Source organism: Camelus dromedarius, chromosome 10 (genome assembly GCF_036321535.1).
Source record: "Camelus dromedarius isolate mCamDro1 chromosome 10, mCamDro1.pat, whole genome shotgun sequence".
Taxonomy (NCBI): domain Eukaryota; kingdom Metazoa; phylum Chordata; class Mammalia; order Artiodactyla; family Camelidae; genus Camelus; species Camelus dromedarius.
In genome coordinates this window covers 47,133,324-47,154,528 of record NC_087445.1, presented here as the reverse complement: position 1 = coordinate 47,154,528, position 21,205 = coordinate 47,133,324, and the positions used below count along the sequence as shown (strand labels likewise).

General features: G+C 45.4%; 2 protein-coding genes across 5 annotated transcripts in view; one reads left to right on the top strand and one right to left on the bottom strand.

Annotated features, from left to right (window-relative positions):
* Positions 1–11,536, top strand: part of GNE (glucosamine (UDP-N-acetyl)-2-epimerase/N-acetylmannosamine kinase) — a 61,515-nt gene extending 49,979 nt beyond the window's left edge. For both annotated transcript variants that reach the window (XR_010382719.1, XR_010382718.1), the window contains one exon: positions 9,678–11,536. The gene's annotated coding sequence lies outside the window, so the exon portion shown is untranslated. The remainder of the gene's footprint in view (positions 1–9,677) is intronic.
* CLTA (clathrin light chain A) lies at positions 278–20,951 on the bottom strand. Of its 3 annotated transcripts, XM_010995571.3 has the most exons (7): positions 20,617–20,951; positions 13,908–13,945; positions 11,574–11,691; positions 7,348–7,459; positions 2,829–2,882; positions 1,690–1,725; positions 278–731 (listed from the first exon to the last, which is right to left on the bottom strand). In XM_010995571.3, the coding sequence occupies exons 1-7, from the start codon at positions 20,819–20,821 to the stop codon at positions 560–562; spliced, it is 735 nt and encodes a 244-aa protein (XP_010993873.2). In that variant the 5' UTR covers positions 20,822–20,951; the 3' UTR covers positions 278–559. The 3 variants fall into 3 exon arrangements, with proteins under 3 accessions (XP_010993873.2, XP_010993875.2, XP_010993876.2); XM_010995573.3 differs by lacking the exon at positions 2,829–2,882 and having other exon boundaries at positions 20,617–20,950; XM_010995574.3 differs by lacking the exons at positions 1,690–1,725; positions 2,829–2,882 and having other exon boundaries at positions 20,617–20,950.
* Positions 20,952–21,205: the final 254 nt, after the last annotated feature.

Below are 21,205 nucleotides of genomic sequence, written 5' to 3'. Positions count from 1 at the left end.
AAGGGACAGAGACAAACAGGAGCTGGGGAAAATATCTAGGGTGCGAGGGGATTCACAGCTCAATCTTCGGTGGGCAGTGAGGTTAACTTTTAGAAACAATGGAAACTTCCACAGACTCCCTACTACAGACAGTGGAAACTCAGAGCTAGTTTAGTTCAAGTCAGAGGTAGGCACCCAAGGGCTATGCCTCCTCAGCCCTAGAAAGGGTGAGAGGAAATTCCTCACCAACCTCACTCCACACTGCAGCACAGCTTGAGGTCAATAATGAAGCTTCATGTTTATTGTTTGAAACAAATTTATTCTCAGAATAATGCATGAGAGCGTAGGCTGAGACTGCCGGTGGGAGGCCTCCCTCCCTCCCCCTGCCGCCTCCCCCCACTCTCTGAATGCCAGGGAGAACACAGGTGAAGGAAACATGCAATCACAAACGATGATTAACTCTAAAGACAAAAGGTTTGGTCCAAAAGAACTCAACATAATTAATCCAATTACTGTGAAGAGCTTCACTGAGTAGGATTAAGAAGATATTGCAGATGTAGTGTTTCCACAGAGTGGCTCTTCAGTGTACCAGGGGGGCCTGCTTGAGGGAGATGAGGACAGAACGCATGCGGGAGACATCTTTGGCCTGCTTGCTGGACTTGGGGTTAAAGTCACACAGCCGGGCCACCCGTTCCCACTCAGTGCCTGGGGATGACTCTTCAATGTCATTTACAAAGGCTTCTTCTGCTGCCCTGGAAGCAACAACAAAATTACGTTGGTTTAATGTAGAATTCCCCTGTCCGGCTACCTGGCGGCTGCCTTGTTATATGGAAGCAACTGCCTCTTCATGCCTGACTTAAGGGCATTCTGGTTTGCCAAAGAGTAACAGCCCCTGGCCCAGGTCAGACTCGGGAGCAGACGCGTGGCCAGCTCTCCCAGGCACGGGGTGCCCGGACTGCTGTGTAAAATGTTGGAATACAGGTGTTTGGTTCAGGGCTTACTCTGTTGATACAGAGAATTAAAGCAAGTCCTTAGCCAGCTACTCACTGTCTTCATTAGCAAGAGGCAAAGCAGCAGGCTAGTCCAGAACTTGAACAGTAGTTCATGGTGGGCTGTACTGAGTTCCAAGTAAATTTATAGAGATTTTTAAGAAGCACGAAGGTCACTGCACAATAGCCTCTGGATTTATTCTTAAGGCTGGAGAGAAACAGGGCAGATCAAAAGGAATTCAAGACAAAGCTCCCATGCTAGCAGGCACTAGAGACTAAAGCCATTCTGGAAGGGGTCTGTTAGGACATTCTCCAGTTCAGCCAAAAGTTTGCCGTTTCCCTCCAGCCGGGTGCCTCTCGGGGCACGCTCTGGCAGGGGTGGGCGCCCAACGGCCGAGAGCCAACCAGTGTTAGTTGCTTTGTGGTAGGCTGCTGCTCCAGCGTTCTTTCACACCAAGGTCAGCCCATCCCCAGTTGGGAACTAACTGGTAGGAGCTACAGCCTAAAAGGACAGCGGTTAAGAGGAGGGAAGACACACTATTTCATCTACTCCAACAGGCATCACGGCAAAGCGAAAGCAATGGAGATGACTGGTCTGTGGGGACGGGGAGGGGTGGCACTCTCACAGGGATGGCCGTGGCAAACACCGCTGAAGCCCAGAGCCACTACAACACTGCGACTTCATGGCACACACAGGGGCAGTGAGAAAGGTTTACTTAACTGTTCTAGGCTGTAGCAAGGATGGTTTATGTTTGTGCTTAAAGGTGAAAAGAAGAAAAGAAACAAGAGAAACTTTAGGTCAGATACAGAAAATGAGAATGAGCTCAATGCAGATGGTCAGTAAGCTAGACATGCCCTTGCCACTCTGTGTGCTGGGGACGTGCAGCTGGCTTTGCTGGGCCACCCTGCTGCCCAGCAAACCCAGACTCGACCTTTCCAGTCTCTATTTTGCAAAAAGCAAACCCAATACCACCTGTAAGTCCAGCATTTCACAAGTTTCACTGCAAATGCACCTGGGGGCCCAGGAAACCCAGCTGTCTCCTAACCAGAGGAACAGCTCGAGCCACAGGCCCTAAGAGGCTCTAAAGGCCTCAGCCTGTGTCTGTCTCCCCTTCCCATAAGTTAGTTCCTCTCTCCCTCCAGTCCACCCTCATCTCCCTTCTACCAAAAGCTAGTCCTAATTTCTAAGGAGGAAACAGAAGTGATTCAGCAGTACTGCTTTGAAAACAGAAATCCTTAAACATTTTTCCAGAAAAGATGCAGTTTTCTTTGTGGGAAAAAGCCCAAGTGGCCCACATCAGACAGCTCTGGCTATCTTGCCCTCACAGCTGGGGGTCTCTACACCAGGGTGGGAGACAGGGCATCAGAAGCTGGCCACTAAACACTGATTTCCAATATGTGAGAGAAACAAGTACAGACCCCACAGGAGACAGCCCCCTCTGCGCTGACACTTCTGCGCCAAGGGAACATGTTTGTCAAAGGAACCAAGTGTAGAAAGTGCTGCCCTCACTGGCTCCTCCCCTAGATGGAGACATTCCCCCTTCCCACCTGGGGCAAGGGGGCAGCAAGAGGCCAGAGCCCACCCTGGTCCCAAAGCCTTCCCAGCCAAGATCACAAATGACCCGTATCTTGAAAGGGAGTAAGCTTGCTTCCCCTCAAAATGAAAAATGGCAACCAGAGTTGTGGGGAGTCGTGATTCTGTGAGACAATGGAACATATCCCCAGCTTAACTCTTAGGCAGCCCCCAGAGCCAATGTGAAATAATTTTAAAAGCAAAAGCGACTTGTGACATAAAAGGAGCATTAACTCTAAATGAAAAGTAGAAACAAAACAAGAAAAGGAATTAGTTTTGCAACATACACATAACCAATCACGTCAGCGAAGGGTTGTTTGTAGAAAGCTTCATCTGCCACCCTAGACAGCAAGAGGTCCAAAAGGCAGGCAAGCAGGCAGGAAAAAAGAGAGAACATTGAGAAGCAGAAACATCTCAAATCCACAATAGAGGCACAACTGTGCTCTGGGGAGCAGCTTCCGGCGCCAGACACTCCAGCCACTCCAGCCACTCCAGCCGTGAGGTGCCCGCTGGCCTTCCCTGCAGGCCTCTCCGCAGTGAGCGCTGCCGCCTCCATCCCCAGCCTGACTCCGGCGACGGCGAGCACTTCCTAGGTGCCCACTTGCAGGCTGAGCCCTTGGCAGAAATCATGTCCATCAATCCTCAACCCCAACACCCTAGGACACTGAGTGTTCTCCCTACACTTTACAGATGAGGTAGCAAGGAACCGAAGCTGAGAGGAAGCACTTGTTCAGCAGCGGTGCCAACAGGGGTGGCAGAACTCGAAACCAAAGCTGCCTGGCTCTTTTCACTGCATCAATGCTGCTTCCCACCTGGTGCGTGCCTGGGAAGCCACGTCCCTTCCCGCCAGCTTCATGAAACATCACTGAGCACAAACACTGCCAGGCACCAGGCACGCTGGTCCCAAAGCCAGCTTGTTCTTGGATTATCTGACTACTTCTCCACACTGGTTGGGTGGGACCAATTTTCAGTATCCTGGGAACACATACGGTCATGTCAAAATGCCCACTTTAACAGAAAAAAGCAGCTGGAGGTGAGTAGTGGGAAGACTTGCAGACAAGAGCCCTGGCTCTGCCCCTGGTGTACTGACTGTGTGTCCCTGAACACAACTGCTCAGTCCCTGCCAGCCTTGACTGCTCTGACAAGGTGCAGCTCAGAGGCCAGAACTGCGCCTCTCCTTAACTCTCATTAAGGGAATGGATCAAAATGGCAGCTCTGATCTGGAACAAGGAGGAAAGGGGGGTGCTGGCTGGCTTGGACTCTTGCCCCAGGCCAAGTTCCAGGGCCCAGCCAGCCCTCCTTGTCCACGTGGGTGGGCAGGGAGCCTCCCTCAAGGAGTCTTACCCTGTCCTTTGCCAGGTCAGTTTGGGGGCATAGAAGTGGAAAGGATGTCTTTTAAGGACAGTCATGCCTGGTCATTAACCTAAACTCATTTATTTGAAGGGAAATTCTAGTAATTTTAATTTATTTTTAAACTCACACATACCCTTCCTTCTTTCCCTGTTTAGTTTATACATAGGAGGTATTTTGTGGAAATTTAAAGACAGCAATAAGAACAGTCTGGTTTTAACTCCAAGCGAGTCAGCAGGAAAACAAGAGTTGGTTCTGGGCAGGAGTAGGAGGGAGAGGAAAGGCAGGCCAGCTTGTAAGCCCATAATCCTTTCAGTTTACACAAAGGGTAAACCTAGTCAATTTCAACTTGTGCTTGCTCCCAGTGGAAGAGAATAAAGGTGTTTAATGACTTCTGTTCACAGCATCACTAAGACAACAAAAGCCTGCGTGTTAGGCTTTTGCTCCTTTGCAGCCAGCCTGGGATGAAAGAGCTGTCGGTGACAGCTCATCCCTGTCAAAGCTACAGCCCCGGAACAAAAGGAAAACCATACACATAAACACAGGTGGCCCCTCCACCTGGTTGTGCTTCACCCACCAGACAGAGGGGCCCAAAAGAAGCAATCCTCAGGCAAGGCAGCGGCGGGGGGACGCACAGGGAGGAGGGGGAGGAACGGCTTCCGGCCTGACGCCAGGATGCTGACCCACATGAAGAGCCCAGAGCGGGCACGGAAAATGTTTGCCATCACTGAGACTCACGGAGTCCCTGAACTTTTACAAGGCTTGAAAGAGGTGAAAAGTCAGTACCAAAGCTAGCTGTGAAAGGGGAGAGGTGTTGCTGTTTGGAAGGGAACAAGGTCGAGGGTTGTTCTCAATGAGTAAACTCGCCCAGCTGTAGGAACCAGGCACTGTTCTGACTGGCTCCTGTGAAAAGGGAATTCTTTTCCACAGGCTGTCACTTAATAATTCATGGCTCTTGAGCAGTGACATTTAGGCCCCAACTTGGGATAAAGGAGGGAGATGCAGTCTGAGGACTGACACCAGACTACAGATGCCAAGACGGCAGGGTCTGTTTGCTGCTGACTGTTGCCCACTGCCCTGCACAGATGTGCTCCCAGAGCTTCGGTTGAAGGCACATGGAAAGCAGGAGGCCTGATGACACTCTTGTAAGAACAGGCCTTGCTACCCCCGAATCTTCTCTTTTGAACTTCTCTGCCTTTCTGCCTGGTCTCTGTGGGCCCCTTCAACATCCAGCTGCTACAAGTCACCTTGGAGAATGACACTTGCTTGGAATGAGTACCTTCATTTTCTTTTCTCAAAATATTCACTATTGGGGGGCAGAGTATAGCTCAGTGGTAGAACACATGCTTAGCACGCATGAGGTCCTGGGTTCAATCCCCAGGACCTCCATTAAAAAAAAAATTCACTATTTACCTGAAGACAGACAATGAGAAAGATGAGTCACTTTACACATCTAAGTGTTTAGAGGGAAAGGGGGAAATCTCCAGGGCAGGGTGTGTGCTAATGAAAGAAGTCCCCTGAAGTTGGTCTAAGATGGCTCCCATCCTAGCCCAATGAAGAATAATTGGAATAAAGTGTAAAAACTAACCTTGTGTCCTGGAACTCTGGTGACGGTGGCTAATGTGCCACTAGCTTTAGACACTCTACAAGCTTGCTGCAAGGCAGCAAGTGACCTGGTTTCTAAACAGTCCTGCATGCTCAGTGAGTGGTAAGTTTTAAGGCTGTCTGGAACTTGAGAAGTTCATCTATGAACATCTAACCCAACATTCTACAATTCTAAGTACAGAAAGGTCCCCAAACCCTAAACCAATGCCTGGAGGGACTAAACCTTCAAGACTGAGCTCCTAGAAACAGGCGTGATCACTCTCTCCAAGGACGACTGATTGCATATATAGACAGGTATCCCTTTCTTTATAAGGATACAGTTTAGCAATATTGGCTTGAAAAAATTTCTGCAATGGGTAGCCTGTCTCCAACATGATCATTTTTTAAGTCTGAGAATCTGTATGTCTGTCTGCTTAAACATCAGGGACTCTGAATGTGGACTCAGTTTTACCAGGTTCTTCAGAGCAGACCAGAGGCTGAGGCAACTCACCAGGGTAAATGGCCCCACAGGGTGCCTGCACAAAGCACCCTCCCACCTTTCTTTAGAGATCTGAACTTGCACCTGGGGGAAATCATCTTGAAATGAGCACAGGATAAAGGAGCCTGGGCCCATCAGTGCTTCACAATGACCACAATCTCAGCAGAAGCCTCGGTAGCTAACGGTACCCTGAGCAACTGAATCCTGACCAGTCTCCACCATACTTGTCACAGAACTTCAAAGGGAACCTGACAGACACACCTAGAGAGCACATGCCCCCCAGGAAGGTGGGCCGGACAGAGGCTGAAGCCTGGCATCTGAGACCATGACAGAACCAAGGACGGCCAATGGGAGACAGGCAGCTGAAGGCCGATGCACAAAACACTGTTGTGCCACAGCTGCCCCACAGCGGCAGAGGCTGTCTGGCAAAGCAGTCAACTCCCTCTTTTCTGGCAGATTTCCTTCTAACAGAACTGCCAGAGACAAGGGCACTTAAACCCCTCTTTGCTTCTGAGGACAGGAATTTAAGGCTCTTTACCATGAAAATTAAAAGTATCCTCAGGCCCAGCCTGGCCTACCTATACGCTGAAGTGAGCAGGTGACTATTAAGTGAAAACTGGGTTCTGAATCCAGCAGGGAAAGCAAGCCCCTGGCCTCCACCCAGGCAAGCAGCACTGCCCCGCCTCTTTCTCTGAGCTACTTCCAAGTGGACCCCAGGCGCGGAGCATTAAAGACCACAGCTGCTGGTCGGTGGCAATACGAGAATGACTGTTTTCTCCCTACAACTATTTAACTTTCAATAAGTGAGTAAATTCCAAAAAGAGCATTTTTTAAAAGTCAATTCAAGGTTTTCTTAGACACAGATAACAAGCACCCAGAGAACCCTTAATCCTGAAGTCACCGTGTGGGAACATCTTGGCCACCTAAGCATGTCCCTGCTAATGGATCTTCTGGGAAGCAGCCCTCGAGGGCTGGGCTGCATTTTGGGGATGCAGCCCGACCGAGCCTACAGTCATCTCCAGAGTTCTGAAATCCTGGCATAGTCACGAAAGTGGCCTTTCATTCCAGGGTGACATTTTTACATGTGGACTTGCTCTATGAGGTAACTCTTCCTTTTGTGGAATCATACCATTACAGGTGGCACATGTTAACCGAACTCTTAGTTGCAGGACTAGACTCACTACAACAGGGGTGGTGAAAAAACAGGCTGAATTATGCTCATAAAACCCAAGAGACTTGCAACCCTGTTTCAGGTATTTTTCTGAAAACCAGCAAACATTCCAAACTAAAAGAGGCGGCTGCTGAAAACCTACACTGGCTGGTGGAAAGGGACTTGATTCCATCTTGGCAAACGAGAAGCACCGTGGACTGACCTGTTGTTTGCTTTCGTCTTCTGTAGCTGCTCGTCCTGCCTCGCATACCACTCTTCCAGCTCCTTTATTGCTTTTTCTTTCCACTCTGCTTCCTGCTTCCGAGAATTGGCATCTTTGAAGGGAAGGAAAGACAACACAAATAAAGCAACATGCAAACTGAAGTTTGCTTCATCTGTTTGTTTGGAGTTTATTAATCTTATGCTGTGTGCAGGTGCATGTGTTGGAGGGAGAAGATAAAAATGCTATTTGAAAAAAATTCTGCAATGCGAGGCCTGTTCCCTACATGATCATTTTATACATCCAGCACTCCAACTGAGCAATTCTATTCAGGGTGTTTCACCACAATTTACCCCAGTCCACCTACAGCTTGATGGATGACTAGTTTGGGTTTGTTTTTTTTTTTCGGGGGCGGGTAGAAATACTGACTTTTAATTTTAAAAAGGCTTTTGGGCCAGCAATTAGGGAAAAAGCGATTATTGGTGATCCTTTAATAATGCTGCCACTATTAGTCCAAGTTGGACTACTTATGTTAATCTTTTAATAAAACCTCACAGACTATATTCCCCACTCCACGTTAGATAATTAATGGTTTTGTAAAATGCAAGGGCACTCTCTTCACTAAATACGACAGATGCACTTCTTTGAAGCAGGGAGCTATGAGAAAAATTATTGGAGTAGAGGTGGCTCAGGAACCAGGGAACAGCAGAATATAGATGGAGTTGGGGGGACCACAAAATATCTCCTCCTGCTTTAAACTGCAGAGGGATTCAGAGGCAGAGCTAGGGAAGAAAGAGAAATTCCAATGGGGAGAGTTACAGGGGTGGAGTGAGGGATCATTATTAACACTTGTCCAAAAGGTTCTAGATGAGAGAGAAAATGCACACCTTAGCAGGTTTGCCAGACTGGATTCTCAGCCATGAAGTTTCTGAGGACTAAACATGGGGTTCCCTAAGATACTGAGCTCAAGAAACTTGTCAGTAGACGGTAGGAGAGAAAGACACAGGTCATATTATCACTGCAGTTGACAACCTGAAGTTACTCTGATACTTCACTTTAAGCACATTCTTTAGGACGTCCTCTCTGACAGGTGTTTAATATAGATGTCTCATTTAATCTTTACAATGACCCCAAGAAGGTAAACTACTCCCACACTCAGCAGTGAGAAAAACTACAGCTCAGGTAAGTCTGAGCGAGTAACTTTCCTAAAGGTTATTTAGTATGTGGCAGAACCAAGATTCAAACCCAGGTTCAACTCTAAAGCTTACACATTCTTCATCACACCACCTCCAGGAAGGAGGGACAGAAAGGGAAGCAAGCCCAGCAACAGTCATGAGATGTGACCAGCAGGTGGGCACCAGTGATCCAGACAAGAGCTTGGACAGCGCAGAAGCCAGAGCCCGCTCCTCTCATGACTGTCCTTGAGGAAGAGAGCAGAAAGCAAAGAACCACTTGCAGGGAAGGAATGAAGCATTTGGGGGCAATTTTAGGGCCTTTTCAAAAAAAGGTCTTATAGTAACCTGCAGGAGACTACTATTTCTGTAACTACTAGAAACAGCCTAATAGCAGCTAGAAACTCCCCCAGTGTTTCAGATTATAAAGAACTTTTTACTCTGTTATCTAACTTATCAGAAGGTGACCTATTGCTCAGGAGAATTACTTTGCTCTGATTTTCCACTGATGACTCAAGGATACACAGTAAGCTTCTGATCTGTGTCTATCCTTGGCATTAAGTCTATGTGGAACAGCAGGCCCTGTGGTGCAGGGAGATGCTGTGGGCTGACGGTGCCCTGCAGACAAGAAACTGAAAAAAATTTAAAATGTAAGATCTCCTTTCCAAGAGTTGTGAAATTACTTCCAGAAAATTATTTTTGATTGGAGAGCATTTTCTTTCTGTATAGTCTATTATCATTTTGTAAACGTTATTATATATTAGGAACAAAATATCAGGGAAATTTATCTCTGAAAAGTTAATCTAAATAAAAATTGTGACCATCTGCAGAGATTGTAGTTATTGCACAAAACAGTCCCTTTAAATTGTCTTTTACAGATTTGTGAAGTGACACAGGCAGTAAGAGTTTAGAATTCTTAAACGCTTGGCTTGACGGGACAAAGATCCAAGCTGTAATACAGTCTCTCTGAATGTGGGAGGGGGAAGCGTGAGGGGAGGGTGAAAAATCCTCTTAGAGAGCAGGGCGCGCCGACAGCTGTCTTCTCTGGCCATCCTCATTACTGTTCGCAGAAAAGAAAAGTATTGGAGAACACAGCCTGCAGTTAAGGTGAAAAACATGGACACTGCTTCTCTATTTTTAACATCTTGCACTTTCTCACAGTTCTTGCAAGGAAGGAAGGGGACACTACAGAAACACCTAATTCACGGACCACCTTCATTCAACTGGAATGCGAGGCCAAATCTTTGACTTCCCCCAGGAAAGCATCCAGAGTTAAGAAAACAACACTTCATGGAATACTTTCAAAGAGCTCAATTTGATAATTGAATGAGAAAATGCAATCTTTCGACATTCTCCATGTATCCATGTACTGTCTCCACAGAGAAGATGACTTTGCTAAACTTCAGAGAAAAAGATAAAACTGGGTTCTACAACATGAAAAATACTCCACTAGTAATGCCAGCTAAGCCTTGCCTCTAAGCCTACTCTGAAGGTACTCAAAGAACAAGCAAGGACCAAGGCTGCTAGCACCATGAAGGCCTATTTGCATCTTTCTAAAGCTGCACTATCCAGTAAAGTGGCTACTAGCCTCATGTGGCTATTTAAATTTATTAAAATTAAATAAAATTTAAAATTCAGCTTCTCAGTCATACTAGCCACATGCAGCTAGTGGCTACCATACTGAACAGCACAGATACAGAACAGTTCCTCATCAAAGCTGCTGTTGGATAGTGCTGTAAAGGTTTAAACCTAAGTGTGCCCTTTGTTCTGAGACCCACAAAAGGTGGGCTGGAGAGAGAAAAGACCTGACACTAATTGGCTGTATTATCTGGGTCAAGTCCCTTCCTATTTCTAGGTGTCAGTTACACCATCTGAGTTACATTTTTACTACTTCAGTGACTCCCAAGAAGGAATAATAATGCTAACACTGTGGTTACGTAAAAGAACATCATTATTTCTAGAAGTACAGCATTTAGGCAAGTATGTGATGTTTATATCTTTAAGTGGATCAGAAAAAAAATTATGTGTACATTCATAATACATATATAAATGTGTGAGTGCATGTGAATATGTAACACATACATGCCTCATTTATACAATAACCCACAATGGCAAGATGTTAACTACTGAATCTGGAGGGGAAGACACACTCTTCTTTCAACTATTCTGTGTTTGAAATTTCAACAAAAAGTTGAGAAGTACTTTGTGGATAACATCCCCCATGCTCTGCCACACCTTTCCAACCCACATGTACAGGTAACAACTCTCTCCTGATCTTGACCAACTGCTGACACCCATGGAGAAGGCTCTTTGCCAAAGGCCAGGCTGATCCCAGGCTCAGCCTGCCTTCCAGCTGGAGTTCACTAAACGTAAGGTGGCTGAGGGGACAGGTATCAACTCTGAAGCAGGGCAGACTTCAGCTGCAACTCTGACTCTACCACTCAAATACTTATTCTTCCTATGATCCTCACTTTCCTCACCCGTAAAAAATGTAAAAACTTAACATACAGGGATACTAGGGTAAGAAAACTGAATTGTACATGTTTCCTACATCCCTCACTTTTTCTCTTAAGCGTTACCTTAAATTCAGTCTTCAAATGATAAACTGTGCAGTCCCTCACTTGGATGTAATACCGTCAGGTTTACAAAGCACTCGCATGAATACCATCTCAGACTACCCTTGGAGTTGGTAACATGGATCTTACATCACAGATGAAGAAACAGACTCTGTAAAGTTTGAGCAACCAAGTGCCCAGAGCTTGTGCTGTGTAAGAGTTACGGCTGGGCCTGGAAGCCAGTCTTCTACTTCAAGTCCAAGGCTCTTTCCACAGCACCACTCCGCCCTTCCTGGAGGAGAAGATGCACTTGGGGCTCTCTGGACTGCCCCAGTCCCCACCCAGTGGCCTCCACGTGGGTAGCCTTGTGACCTGCAGGTTGAGAAAGATATCTTCCCCCAAACTGGACAAGGACATTATGAGCTAATTCAAGTTAAAAAGGAATAAAAGTAGAATCAAGGTCAACTATTCCACTGAAAACAGACAGAAAGGGATTCCTTACCAAGGGCTTCCAAGCGTTCCATTTGCTCTTCTCTCCATTTACGGATACTTTCAGGCTCTGACTGCAATCGATCCACTTGTGAAATAGCTGCATAACTGTCTGTTGGCCCATTACTCTCCTTAACACAAACACAATTGTGCTCTGTAAGTACCAAACCTCTTCCAAGAAAGTGTGCTTCATCCAAGTTAGAACCCTGGTTATGTGCAGTACTAACAGCTGCTGTAAATGTTAAAGGATTTCCTTAAGAGCAACAACACAACCTTCCTGCCAACAGGGAGCTCTCAGCATTATGCACTTAATCCTTGCGATTCACAAGGAAGGCAGAGTAGTTGTTACCCTGTTAATAAATGGATCATGAGTGGGAGACAGGAAAGTTAGGGAGGTGGGTAATGAACTTATCAGGAAATAGTGTTATCACTATTTTTAGTTTTAGTTTCCTCACTTGACACAGAGATTATGTGACATCTTCAAAGTAACAAAGGTAAAATACACAGCACAGCAAGGCCGAGAACTGAAGACTTCTAATGCTATCATACAATGCAGACAAAAGTTCACTTAATACCACCTAGTCAAAATATAGTGATAAATAAGGTCATACTGTATAGCATAGGGAACCATAGTATCTTATAATAACCTGTATTGAAAAAAATATGAAAAAGTATATATATGTAACTGAATCAATATGCTATACACCAGAAACTAACACAACATTGTAAATTGACTACACTTCAATTAAAAAATATGTATATAGTGAATTTTAGGAAAGACTCCAAAAGAAAATGTAGTTACTATAGTCACACCAAGGAAAAGAACAAAAAAGCAGGCAAACATGAGTCACAAGTGTATGTGGTGGAGAACTGGGGGAGGGGCGGGTTCTTCACAGTAAAGATTTGGGAGCTAGTAAATTTATAAAGACTCAAACACAATTTAATCTTCAGCGATTATTTCACCTATAGAACTAGGGACTATTACCAGGTTAACCTTAAAAAGATGGGGAAAGATTTACAGTAGTATTAGTAACTAACTTATTAGCACTTTCCATGTGCCAAGCACTTATAGGCTTCATCTCCCAAGTACCTTGCAGGGCAAGTATTTATTCCCACTTCACAGCTGGGGGATTAAACCCAGGCACAGAGAAATGACATATCTACATTCCCAGCTAGTAAGGGATAAAGCCAGGATTGAGTTGTCTCACTCTAAAGGTCAGGCTCTAAACCAGGGATAGGAAATTACAGCCAGGTCAGCCACCTGTTTTTATAATTAAGTTTTACTGGAACCCAGCAACAACCATTCATTTAAATACTATCTGTGGATGCTTCACATTACAGCAACAGAACAGTGTGACAGACACTTTATGACCCACAAAGCTTAAAAAGTTTACTACCTGACCCTTCAAGAAAAAGTTAGTCCACCTTTGGCTTAAACCAATTAGACAGTTTATTTCCTTCTTGACAGTTAAATGGTTGAAGGATGGGCAGAAACCCAGGCAGAAGCAAAAGCACCACACTATATCCTCAGGCTACACTGATTACTTCCGTAGGGTGCAGGGGGAAATACAGGACTTTTGCTGAGTGGCAGGGAGAAATCTCCACGTTGTTCAAGATACTAACACATGCACCAGTGAGGCCTAGAAATGCGGGAGCCATTTTGCCACCATGAAAGAGCACAAAACTGCACACTCAGCAGGCAGAACCAGAGTCCTAGCGGAACTGAGTCAGAGTCCTGGTCCGAGGACCCCGAGCCTATCTCAGAGCTCTTTCAACTTTTTAAACTAGTAAATTCTCTATGTTTAAGCCCATGCAAGTTGGGCTGGTAACCAAAAGTTTAGTGATGCAGAGGGAAAATGAGGGTAGTCATCACAAATACCAGCCACCCCTACCCCCAATACAATCGAAAAGGTTCAAATGCTGGCCCTACCACATACCACCTGTTATTTATACTCCTGGTTTAACCTCTGTGTGCCTCAGTTTATTCACCTGTAAATGGGAACAATAGTACAGGTCCCTCAGGTTGTTGTGAGAATTAAATAAAGTTTGGTATAAACAGTGTTTGACACAGGGCACAGCACATAGTGTTTCACCACCATCATCATGAAGGGTCATTTTTTGAGAGTAAAGGTGACAACAGCAGGACCAGGTCAATCACATTTTTTAAAAGAATGCTCTATCAATGTCACTTCTCTTCAAATCCTCCCACTTTGGTAGGTAACATACCAGCTACTAATACATCCACGAAAGTCAAAGGACTGGGGTCCTTTCTAGGTCAGACAATTCAAATCATAGGAAAGGAATACTCTCAAGAACCGTCTTTCAACATAATCAGAGTACTCTGTACCTGGTAGTATTCGCCATTCATCACTCCATCAACAGCATCTGCAAGACATAAGATTTTGCTCTGTCAATCAGGGCTAGTCAAATGCTGGGCCAAAGGATTATACAGTATGATACAGAACTGTGTGCTGCAGGTACTTTAAGTTACTGAATACTACCCCCCTGCTAGGTACCAGACAGAACAATGAACAGCTCTCCATTTAGTGAAGTCAAGATGTGCTTATACACATATAACTTCACCAAAATGTGGGCAAATCTGCCCCAAGCTCCTAAACCCAAAAGTTTTTGATAGTCTTCTGGCTTGGAGTGGAAGCCTGGCAGAAGAGTCTCACAGAGCAACAGTTTCTCTATGAAAGTTCTGGAGAAAGCAAAGGAGAAGCATGGCCTGGAATCCTTCAGTAAGCAGAGATGCGCAGCTTCACGTTTAAACTAAGGTGCTTGTGGGGTCAGGACCCTCCATCCTGTAGATGGAGTAGGTTTGGCACCTGAGGGTCTACAGTTGACGATTCTTGCTAATCCCTCTAGTCCACCTGGAATTAGTCCAGAACAGTAAGATTCAGGCAAACCAAATTAAGCCAGTGTTTTCAAAGATGTAGGTTATAAAAACCTGAAAGTGTGTACAACCTGATCTCACTGGACAATTAATTATTCATGAGCTAAATGAGAAAGTCCATCTCAGAAATATGAAGAAAAATGTCTTTCTAAATAAAACCCAGAGATTATTAACACATACAGTACAAAATGGTGGTCCACAGGCTGAAAATATTTTATTTAAAATACAAAGTACTAGTTCAGGGAATTTCACAAAACCAGGATTTCCAGGGTTTTGGGGGTGGGGGTGGGGGGGGGAGGGGTGGCAGGAATGTGCAGAAAGAAGACCTGGTAATACTGGGCCTGCATTCCTGAAACGAAGGCAGGCTCTGGTGACATTGCCAGTCCCCACTAGCCCCTCTTATTTTTAGAGGAGGTACTTGGGATTGAACCCAGGACCTTGTGTGTTCTAAGCATGCACTCTACCACTTGAGCTATCCCCTCCCCTCTTTTAACCCATCTTGTGTGTCACTAATTCAGTTACCCGACTGGCCCCATAAGCATGTGTTTCTAACCCATGCCCTGACCCAACGGCTGTCGCTGAGACAGTCTGTACAGGGCTGCACACCAGCTCTCTGGAGTGGCTACTCTGCCTTCCCTTGAAAGCTTAAATACAGGCATCATAAGGTTAGCTTCCACCTACATATTCTGTATTCTTTATCTGTTGGTTGACCCACATTTACTGCCTACTATGCAGGACTTCTATTATTTTGTCCAATTTTTTTCAAACTATGATGACCATCTTACTGCATGGGGTGGGAGAGGGAAGAGGTGAGAAGAGATGAATCTAAAAGATACAAGAATCCAAACAATAAAAGAAATGCACAGCAGCTAGTGTGGGCCACCACCCCAAGGCCCTCAGAAACATCAGAGCTTTCCTAGAAGCCAGGTGCAGGGTGCTCTCAGCGCATTCCTTCCTTCTAACAGGCAAAGTGGTTTCATCAAATCACTCCTCCTGTCTTCTGGGTTCCTAACTAATTAAACCCAACTTGAACTGCTTATTTTCCAAATCACCGCTAACATTTTATCCACTCTTTTCATTCTCTTGCTTCTCCCAATTACCCTCCTCCTCTTGCTTTGGGAGTACTGAAAACTTTCATTTCCCCAGTGTGTCTCCCTGATACCAAAATATTGGGTTTTTTAAAAGGAAACTGGAGACAGAAGAAAATGCCATGCAAATTTCAATACTCAGCCCACTGATTTCTATTTTTTTCATTTATCTAATGCATATACACAAAATTTCTTTCAGCAAAACCAAACTCCCACAACAGATGCTTTTTAGTAACCCAATCGTCTGTATCATTACATTCTCTACTTTTTTCATATCAAAACACCTACTAATTATTGCTTCCAATGTGCCAGGCACAATGTTAAACCCTTTCTATACATTAAGTTTTAATCCTCACAACAAATCTGTATGTATCAGCACTTCACCAATGATCTTCAAATACGTGCAGGGTTGCTTTCTTGAGAGGTAAGTAAGGTGTTCTTGCAGGGGCAGATAATTAATGACACTGTTTTTGCTCTTCAATTTATTTTTTATGTTTAAGATGTAAGAAAAACACTGAATGCATGCGTTATGAGATAATCAGCACTTAAAAAGTGGTGCAATACCTGAGTCAGCCAGGGCATCAGAGGAAGGGTCATCTGATAATGGGAGGCATGAAGACAAACCACAGGATCTAAGCATTTACTAACCCCCCTCAGCTCTGATGCACATCTCACTTGCCGTGTATGTATCAGTTATTTCAACGTATTTCTCATACTTTTCTTAATTTCCCTGTTTTACTCCTATGCTTTATTTACAATAGTACAAAAATGAGTTTCTTATAGTTTTGTCAGTGGCTTTTCACTACTTCAAGCTGTTTGTGTGACACCTACCCACATAATTTTTGAAGTATCCTATCAAGTTTTAGAAACAGTATTTGGGGGGCATATTCAGTTGCTCTTCAGTAATAAACCCCTTGTACAGAATTGACAGGGCATAGGATGTATATTTTAAAAACCTAAACACTGGCCATTTTCCCCCTTTGGCCTACCATTTTTATTTCCACAACCAGCATCAGTGTCCCATTTTTCAGACCTTCATTGATACTAGAGACTGAGTTTTACCATGTTTTTAAATTTCTGCTGATCTGATAGCAGGAAAAAAAAAAAAAAAAAACCCTTACGGTGGTTTTTTATGCCTGTGAGGTGATCACCTGATACTTGATTTTCTTCTTTATTGAATTACCTGAGTTTTGCCCAGTTTCTGCTATCTTTTGATCTCTAAGTATTCCTTCTGTATTATTTGCCCTCTCATATTGCAATTATTTCCCCCATTATCTTTTCCTATGGTTTATGATACTTAATACCTAGAACTACTTAACCTGTATGAGACAATAACCTTTCCCCTTTATGATTTCTGTTTTTATGCTGAAGGCCTCTTCTACTCTAAGATAAATATTCACTTTTCTTCTGGTACTTAAAAAAAAAAAACCCTCTCTTTAATCCATCTCGAATTTATTTTTGTAGACGATAGAAAAGAGTGAGGTAACTTTAAATCTTAGAACCTACAATGGCTAGTCTGGCCAGGCATACATTCTGGTTAATATATTACTGCTAACACACCAACTATCCAGTTAATACATTCAAACCCAGGGCCACTGCCAGTATGAGAGACTTTGATCACTACTCCAGACACAAAACTAGAAGCAATTCTCATCCCGTAGTTCCGAAGTCACATGCTGCCTGACCTGTAGGACTGAAGACTCATCCAGACCCACTGGCAAGTGCCTTGGGCTTTTGTTAGCTACTGTGCTACTGTACTAACATTCAGCTGGCTCAAGTCAAAAGATTGTCTGTTGCTACAGAAACATGCAGAAGAAAGTCCATCAAGGGCCTTGATTCATTAAGACAATTAAGCTAAGCAACTTGATGCTCCAGAAGGAAACTTTCTAAGGCATCTCAGGAACTCCAGACTGAAACAAACTCCGAACAGAAACAAGGGCCAGAATAAGTTTCCAGAGGTGAAAGACTGTCCCAGATGCACCTTCAACTTTCCATGTTCCCCAACCACTGAAAGTCAAGCAGACCTGGGTCAGAAATCCTGTGGAGCCATGTATTAGTTTGCTACTTTAGAAACACTGCTTAACTTCCACAACAATCCGTTCTCATCTGAAGTAAGGTAACACTGTCACTCTGCCTGCAGAGTTACTGCATGGGTCTGAGGGTGTACAGAGAACCCGGCATGCAGTAAATGTGCAGTATTACACACAATGTCATGCATGAGATTTCCCTGAACTTCCCTTCACCACTGCTACCAAGAAAATTACTCTCCACCTCCAGAAAGTTTTCTTTTAACTTATGTACCCCTCTTCCTGCAACGAGTGCCTCATTGCCATACTCTCTCAGTAGCTCCTTAACTGCCTCTTACATCCTCTATCCTCAGCCCTCTAGATTGAGGGCTTTTCCATAGCTCTAAGCTTAGGCTGCCTTTTTCCTGACCATTTGTTCTTCCTCAATCTCCCTGAGCCACTTCACTTAGCTAGTTACCTCCCTCCTCGAAACTTATGTTCTTCCCGGATCTCCTAACAACTGAGGGCATCATCCAAGTCTCAGGCCTAACCCCTCCTCCATGGGAGTTTTCCCCAAGGCTGGGGGAGTTTAGATACATTCCTCTCTCCTCAATCTCTGTTAGAGCCTCGTGCCTATATATCTCTGTATAATAACACATTAGATACAGAGCTCTCTCCTAAAATCTGTTTCTTCAGTAGCCCCCAAAGCCTACAGGCCTTGTAACACCTTTCTCACCCTACTCCCAAGGAATAATAGCCAGGTCTGTGCGCAGTAAAAACATACCAGGGACTGTGTGTAAGCACTTTACAGGTGCTCTCTAATGGAATCCAAGCAATCTTGTGTGGTGTGTTTGTACCTTTTACAGAGGAGAAAACTAAGGCAATGGCAGTGATTATAGAAGCTGTCTGAGACCACAAAGCTAAACTCACACACAAGCAGCCTAGGACAGCACAGAACCTTAACTACTAGAGTGAGACTCAGAGTTTTTGTGTGTGTATGTGAGAGAGAAAAAAAAAAGAGAGAAAAAGAAAAAGCGTCCAAATAGTTCTAATCCCCAAAGGAAGTGCTGACCACTGCACTTTTTTTCTGACCACTGCACTATTACCAACCTCAACTACACTGTCAGAGATCTGCCTTTGTCATTAAATGCTTAGTTCACTAAGAAAGTCCTTCCTAGGAACTAAGTCAGCAAACATCCCTTCCTTCCCTTTGCTGAAATCTTGATGCACATGGAATCCGCGTGTCCAACTCTATTCTTTCCGTTTTACCTCTCCAAACTGCCCACCACCAAGGTCTGCTGGCTCTACAAAGGCCCCCTGAACCTGACATCCTTGCATATTACTTTGTATCTACTATGTGCCACACAACCTGCGAGGCACCAGCGATACAACAATGGGCAAGAATTAACACTGTCCTTGAATGAGGACAGTCTTTTGTGAGTCCTGATTCTCCCAACTCTGTCCTCCCCAGGGCAGCCATAGCTGCCTTTCAGAAATGACAATCTCTTAACCGCCTTTACCCCAGCTTAAACTACAACAGGATATGGTACAGCCTCAGGTGGGGAGATGTGGGGCTCAGCTATTAACTTGCCCTTTTTTCTTAAGCATTTCTCTGTAGGATTGTTTTCTCTATTAAATGAGGGAGATAAACTAAGATCTAAAAATAAATTTTATAATTCTCAGGCAAATGGTGAAGACTACCTAACAACAACAAAGAAGCCCTAATCACTTAAAGCCAACTTCATCTTCCAGCCACAGCCTAGTTCAGTCCAACCTGCCTGCTATAAATTGCATTCTCAGGTGTATTACGCCTTCACCTGTAAGCTCTTGCTGGGGAACTGATTTGCTTAGGAGGCAGCAGGGTGTAGCATAAAAATTTAGGCTACAAACTAGCAGTCACCCCACCCCCACTCCCCAAAAAGGTTCTGCTTGGCTGAAGACTGAGATTTCTGAGTCTGAATGCTTTTAGGAAGAACACTACTCAAGTGTACCAAAGCCTGGGCCTCCAACACTCCTTATTACCTTACAATCAGCATGTTTCTCTCATTTATGTTACCTGCCTTGCCTCTTAAGTGTGAGTTTAGGGTAGTATAAACAGTCTTATCTGCTCCACCGGTACCCCATTCTCTTTTAAGTGGAATGTTTTTTAAGTAAATGAAAAGCCACGTGTCCTTTCTTCTAGCTCACTTCCTACTTCCCTATACAATGAAAAAGGTCTCTTCCACTCATTCTTTCCTACCACCACCACAAACCACACTGCACACGGGTAACGCATTCAAAGGTCAAACTGGCAAGCCTACCAGGTGCTTCCTCGCTTTTTTGCTCGAGTTTGGCTGGGGAAAGGCCACACTACATTTTCCATTCACCTCTTGAAAGACAGGTGCAGGCTAATCTCAGGTTCCAGATAAACAATGCTGCCTACCAAAGCTGTTCCTAGACAAAGCAGAGCTCCAGAAGTCCAACACATAACATGTTCGACAGATGGTAAAACTTACCCTTTTTGGCCGGAGAATCTCTCTCCAGGGCTACACCATGTTTCTTGAGTTCCCTATCCTCATTTCTTCCCCCTTACCAAACACTCTGCACACCTTATGTGCTTAAACACTGAACTGCATTGCCATTTTTGTTTGTCTCAAAAACGATACCACTGTTGTAATTTTTTGCTGCTTCCCTTCCGACTAACTGGCCTTCTTGGGCACAGACTTGCCTGTAAGTTTAGCCAAACTGCGCCAATGAGACTGAGCCTCAGAAGCCCGGCTCAAAGCACAGCAAGTGCTCACGGAAAAGTTCCTGAATTGAACGAGCTTCTTCGGGCTCCTCCGTCTGTCAGCCTATTTTCTTGGCTTTCTGGCTCCGCCAGTGCCCAAGAGCGCTCGAACACACTCACAGAACGGACTGGGCCTCTCAAGCCTGGGTTTCTGCACGACTGAGCCGGGGTCTCGTTTCCTCTTTCCACTCCTCCTCAGCCTCCCGGTCAGAAGGAACAAGAGTTACACAGAACTCTCAGACCCACTCCGGCCCGAGTTTCCAGACAAATGCTCCCGCCCTGAACGCGTCCGCACTCACCTGGACCTCCTGGCGGCTCGCCGTGCGGCTGGGGCCCGGGTGCGCCGCCGTCCAGGATGGCGAAGGCCTCGTCGTTCTCAATGCCCGCAATCTCGCTCTCCTGCTGCGCCAAGAAGGCCGCGGCCGGGTCTTCTTCGCCGGCACCGGCCACTCCGTTCCCCATTGCGGGGCCGCCGGGGGCGCCGAATGGGTCTAATTCAGCCATGACGGGCAGTTCAACGGCACGGACACCGACGCTGAAAGACACGCCAACCGACTCACCGACACCGCGTCCGGGAGCAGCAGCTGCGGCGGCGACTGCGATCCGAGGGCAAGCGGGAGGAGGCAAAAGGCGGAAGCGGAAACCCTGCCCCTATATCCGGTCGGTCTAGGCAGTATTGGAAAGCCTAAAAGGTAACAACCAATCAGAGGACAGAAATGGTTAACGACCCAGCCAATCATCATGAGGGGGGCGGGCCCCCGAGGAAAACTCGTGACTCGGGCAGCACCTGCGTGAACGCGCTAATCCCTTACGGCCCGGGGTGGCGGAAGTGGTATGTGACTTAAGGGAGCCTCGCCTGACCCGACTTTGGTGTCTGGACTGACCGCC

Bases quoted from the DNA above. Each gene is read 5' to 3' on its own strand.
- CLTA (XM_010995571.3), bottom strand. From the start codon at position 20,821: ATGGCTGAATTAGACCCATTCGGCGCCCCCGGCGGCCCCGCAATGGGG. The intron at 13,946-20,616 runs GTGAGTGCGGAC...TATGTCTTGCAG, and splicing joins CGAGCCGCCAGGAGGTCCAG to ATGCTGTTGATGGAGTGATG. The intron at 732-1,689 runs GTTAAGTAAACC...TGTTGCTTCCAG, and splicing joins CCTTGCTACAGCCTAGAACA to GGCAGCAGAAGAAGCCTTTG.